Source organism: Hydra vulgaris, chromosome 12 (genome assembly GCF_038396675.1).
Source record: "Hydra vulgaris chromosome 12, alternate assembly HydraT2T_AEP".
Lineage (NCBI taxonomy): Eukaryota > Metazoa > Cnidaria > Hydrozoa > Anthoathecata > Hydridae > Hydra > Hydra vulgaris.
The window spans coordinates 73,375,001-73,380,828 of NC_088931.1; the positions used below are offsets into that span (position 1 = coordinate 73,375,001).

Here is a 5,828-nt window from a genome sequence, read left to right on the forward strand (position 1 = left end):
TTTTTTTTTGGCTTTTATATGTCTTTTTTTCAATAAAGCTTCAAGGTGATCTTAAAAATTTGCTTTAAGTAAACTTTTAAGTAAGCTTCTTTTCAAAGCGCACTTCTAGGTGATCTTAAAAATAAATTTGCTTTAACTAAAGGTCCTCTAATTGTGCATTTAATTCTAAAAAAATTTTAATTATGTTTAAATAATTTTTTTTTTTTAACATCTTCGCTTCCAACAAGGCTGCAAGCAGCCACTAATAAAAGTTAGAAGTTACTGGAAGAGAAAAGATGAAGATTGTAGAGCAAGATAACGATTGGCAGACGACTTAAAGGATTGCAAATTATATGAATCAGGAAAACAAGATGAAGGAAGCGAATTCCAAAGAACTGGTGTTCGAGGAAAAAACTAGACGAATAAGAGTTTTTGGAGCACTTTGGAACCGTCACAGAAAAAAAGATGAAACTTAATTTAGTGACGAGTAACACAAGAATGAATTTTAATAGGTGGCACAAGAGACGCTAGCTCTTTAGAGCAGTGCCCATTATAGTATTTGTAGAAAAGAGAAAGAGAAGCAACACTACGACGATGTGATAGAGGTTGGAGGTTGGCTGCAAGAGCAGGTCCAACTATGTTTACAATGCGTTTTTGCACCTTGTCTAAAAGAGAAAGGGTATCATTAGAGGATCTGTGCCCGATATGGCAACAGTATTCCATACAAGGCCGGATTTGAGATTTATAGAGATAGAGAATAGAATCCGGAGTAAGAAAGTTTCGAGCTTGATAAAGAGATGCAACCTTAGCAGATGCTATTTTTGCAACAGATTTGATATATGGTTTCCAAGAAAGATTGGAAGTAAGAGTTAATCCTAGGAGATGAAGAGTGGATGATTCATCAAATACATTACCGTTCATAAATATAGGAAAATCTAAATTATTGTGATAACGATTGGCTGAAAAAAATTGAGTTTCATCTGTATTGAAGTTCACCAGCCACTGTGAGCCCCATACTGTAGCAGAAGTGAGATCCTTTTCAAGCTCAAATGCCCCCTCCAAGCAATCAGAGAGTGTTGGCTTCTTGTCATGACAATAATAAATGTTTGTATCATCAGCAAACAATGCCACCTTAGATGTAAAAATATCTGGAAGATTGTTAATGTAAATTAAAAAGAGTATGGGGCCAAGGATAGAACCTTGAGGAACCCCTGAAGTTACAGAGTAAGAAGAAGAGTGCTGTCCATTGAGGATAACTTTTATACTACGATTGGAAAGGAAGGATTCAATAATCTTAAAGATGTTGCCAGATACACCATAAGAAGAAAGCTTATAGAGAAGACCAGTATGCCAAACTTTATTAAAAGCAAATGTCAAGAACAATGGCCTTAACTTCTCCACCTTTATCTAATGCACGATAAAACCTATCGGTTATTACTGTTAGCAAATCAGCTGTAGAACGAGAAGATCGAAATCCATATTGATGATCAGAAAGTAAGTTATTAGATTCAAGATAAGAGATTAAGTATTTTTTTTTATTTTTAAATATTAAAAATATTTACTGGTTTAAAATCCAAAGGTAATACCTTCAATTTTAATAACGTTTTTTACTTTAATTATAACTAATTAACTGAAATATTAGTAATATATTGTATTAGTAAACTGTAAAAATTAACTGAACATATATAGAACACTTTTTCAACATACCATGTTTCAAAATATACAGTATAATTTTACTCAGTGGCGTTGGAAGGTCATAGCAGTTAAATATTTTGGCTAAAGCAGCCAGAGTTGGGGATTTGATCGGGACGGGTGGCTGCAACCCTTTTTTGACTAAATAGGAACGGGGCTGTCAAGCTCTTTCCCACGCCTGTGATTTCACCTGATAACCAGAGTCAATACAAATGTTAAAAAAGTAATAATAATTGAATAATAAAGACAAAGAAAAATAATTCACTTATCTGTATTTTTTTTTACCAGTAAATTTCCAGCTTTTAAACTAAGTTGTTAGTTACATGGGAAAAGTAAACGGGAACTTAATAATTTTTTTAAAAATATAATTATTAACATTAATCATTACAGAAATAAAAAAAGTAATATAAGTTTTCATCAGTTGGTTTGGAATAAATTGTATTTTTCTAAATGTTTAGGTCATGTATGTATTATTTTTTCCACCACTGTATATACTTTATCATAACCTGCCGTTAATCTTAAGGGTTGGAATTTTTACGCAAAATGATGCTTTATTTGTCAAAACTTGTTTGTTTCAGTACATACTACTGTGATCAAAAAGTAAGGTGAATTTTTTTATAAAATGAAAAATCTTTATTTATTTTTCCAAACCTGTATCGTCCCCCTCAAAATAATCCCCCCCGGCCCCAATGCACTTTTGCCAACGTTTTTTCCAGTCTTCGAAGCATGCCGAAAAGTCCTCGGTAGGGATAGCCTTCAATGCGCGTGCCGATTCACGTTGGATCTCTTCAATGGACTCAAAATGATTTCCCCGGAGTGGTCTCTTGAGCTTTGGGAATAGCCAGAAGTCACACGGTGCTAAGTCGGGCGAATACGGTGGTTGTGGAGCAACATGGGTAGAGTTTTTGGCGAAAAACTCACGAAGAACCAGTGCTGTGTGCGAAGGCGCATTATCGTGGTGCAAAATCCAAGAGTTATTGGCCCATAATTCCGGTCTCTTTTTGCGAATAGCTTCACGCAAACGTCGCATAACGCTTAAATAATATTCCTTGTTGATAGTTAGGCCAGTTGGAAGGAATTCGTAGTGCACGACACCACAATAATCAAAGAAAACAGTCAACATGACCTTGATTTTTGAGTGACTTTGACGTGGTTGCTTCGGTCTCGGCTCGCCTTTTTCACGGTATTCACTGGATTGGTCGGTTGTTTCAGGGTCGTATGCGTAGACCCAAGTCTCATCGCCAGTAATAATTTGTTTGTAGACGTCTTGATAGTCAGAAAGCATTGCTTCACACGTTTTAACGCGACGCTCTTTTTCAAAGAAATTGAGAAATTTCGGCACCAAACGTGATTTGAGTCTTCTGAGGCCGAAATGATCCTTCAAAATCGCTTGCACCGACCCAAATGATATTCCAACCATGTCAACAAGGTCTCGAATGGTTAACCGACGATTTGCAAGCACCAATTCTTTGATTTTGTTGATGTGGCGATCATCAATCGAAGTCGATGGTCGTCCGGAGCGTTCCAAGTCATCAACACGTTCTCGGCCTTCTTTGAAGCCTTTGTACCACTTGTAAACATTTTTTTGAGACATAGTCTCTTCACCGAAGGCCTTTTGCAACATTCGATACGTTTCAGCAGCAGAAATATCATTCCGCAAACCAAATTTAATAGCACTTCTTTGCTCAACAAAATTAGACATCGTGAAAATCGCCGAATGCACTTTTGGTACTTCAGAAACAAGCGTAAACAAAAAAAAATAATGATGAGTTTGACATGTAATTTGGCGCAAATGTTAATGACATTCCTACCAACTTAAAAATAAAAAAGATTGGACGATTCGAATAAGGCGGGAAGTTTAAATTAAAAATTCACCTTACTTTTTGATCACAGTAGTACGTTATATGTAAAAGATATTAAAATAGTTATAGAATTATTTTTTTATGTTATTATATATAATATATATATATATATAATATATATATATATATATATATAATGCATTTTATACACTTATATCTAAATATTTTTTTCATTCAGGTTACCCCTCGTAAACGCTTCAAATGCACAAGATGCTCTGCAAACGACTCTCTTTGGTCTGAAACCACTCACTTTGTTAAACGGTCCGAGTGCTTGAAAATCTTCACTCAACATTTTAAAAGAATGCCTTTACAATCCGTAGAGTTTCGCGTTGATCCAGTTTTATTTCAAGAGAATATTTCTCTAAGCGATAAAGATTTTCCGGACGTTGGAACTGTTTAAAACAAAAAAAATTTCTAAATCAAAACAATTTCTTACTTATTTAAAAAGCAAATTAACATAATTTAACATAATTTCAGCCTTAGCAGTTGATACCAATAGTTAAAGTAATGTAACTAGCTGGTCACGATGATACAAATGGTAATGTTGTGATTGACTTGTATGAACCCATAATGGATATTCTAAGATTTAAAGTGTTACATTATTCAATAAAACGAGAAATTTTAAAGAACATTTGAAAATAACTTAAGTCACTCCAATTTTCAAAGTAGGTGGTACAACCAGTGTTACAAATTATCGCCAAATCTCTGTTTTGTCTCTTATTTCTATAGTTTTAGAGAGAATTTTGCATAACGTTATTTATAATCACCTTACTGTAAATAATAAATAATGTCAATCAATACAGATTCAAAAAAAACTCACTGTGGATCCGTGGTAAAAAAAAATGATTTTTTTTTTTTAATTAAAGTTTTTATCAGAAAAGCTATCTATCTTTTAGAAGAAAGTGACTTAATTATTTTTTACATTAAAAATCTGTTTAAAACAATAAAATTGTCAACTTTTGTTAACAATTGACCATAGCAACGCGCATAGCAACCACAACTGGTTGTCAGTTTCTACTTTTTATGTCATATAAAAATCTAAATAATCGTTATCTGTGTTATTTAAAATTTATCTATTATCTTTTAAAATATTCTGTTTTTACGTTTTTCTATTGTTTTACTCGTAGATTGCTTAATGAGCATCTTTACCTTATTATTGATTTCTTTTGTATTTTTCTTCATTGTTCATTTTTTTCGAATGTTGTAATCTTAGAACTACGATATCTTAAAATCCGCTCATAGTTAAACGTTCAAATTTTCAGGAGTTGTTTATAATACTTTAAAGTAGTTCCTGAAGCAGGATCTTCAACAGAGATATTTTTTTTATCGAAAAATTTGTATTTCCCTATCAACTTTTGAACAAATTTTTGGATTATTCACTAATTTAACTGTCATTATGGAACAAAATAAAAGTATGAAATAATCCTGCTTCAGGCACTTTATCAATGTGTTTTCTCTAATTTATAAAATTTATAGCCTGATAGCACGAACATATTTCAAGCAACAGTCGTTTTACGTAACTCACTTTTTGCGTATTTTTTGCAGTTTAAAAATTTTTTTTTTTTTTTGAAATGTCTTTTTATTTTACAGTTTTATTTATTGTTCATATTTTAATTAAAAAAAAACATTAAAAATTTTAAATAATTTGGGATTTTTACCATGGATCCACCTTAACTGAATACGCAATACTGCAAATTACTTGCAGTATTGCTGAATCTTTTAAAAAAAATTTCATTATACGTTGGGACTTTTGATTGATTTATTAAAAGCCTTTGATACAATAAATCAAAGAACTTTCCTTAAAAAAAAGTTGAAAAAAAATTATTAAAGCAACCGCAAACAGTTTGTTAAAAATAATGAAAACAATTCCATAAATTTATTAAATATAGCCTTCGGAGTACTTCAGGGTTTTATACTCAGGCCACTTCTCTTTCTCATTTACATATAATAATCTTCATAAAGCTTCAAATTTAATGGCAGTCATGTTTGCAGATGACACTAACCTTTTTTTTTTATCTGATATAATGTGTCAACATAATTTCAAAATAAGAATAATGAAGAAGGAAAAATTTCTGATTGGTTTAAAAGGAATAAGCTTTCACCAAATTTTGAATTTCCTGAATGAACTTACTGATGGTGAAAAATGCTGTTGAAGACAACTAAAAATTAGGTAAGTATTTATATGTGTGATAGAGCGTCTATTCAGCGGTGCTGGACTCTTATTCTCTGCAAAGCGGGCAAAAATTTAATCGACCAACGTTGAAAACCAACTGCTTCTCAAACTTAACAAAATGT

General features: G+C 32.3%; 1 protein-coding gene across 3 annotated transcripts in view; it reads left to right on the top strand.

Annotated features, from left to right (window-relative positions):
- LOC100212044 (exostosin-2) overlaps positions 1-4,289 on the top strand; it is a 75,663-nt gene extending 71,374 nt beyond the window's left edge. For 2 of the 3 annotated variants that reach the window (XM_065814379.1, XM_065814378.1), the window contains one exon: positions 3,712-4,289. In XM_065814379.1, coding sequence (XP_065670451.1) covers positions 3,712-3,933 — 222 coding nt within the window. In that variant the 3' untranslated portion in view covers positions 3,934-4,289. The remainder of the gene's footprint in view (positions 1-3,711) is intronic. The other variant, XM_065814380.1, reaches the window with a different exon arrangement.
- Positions 4,290-5,828: the final 1,539 nt, after the last annotated feature.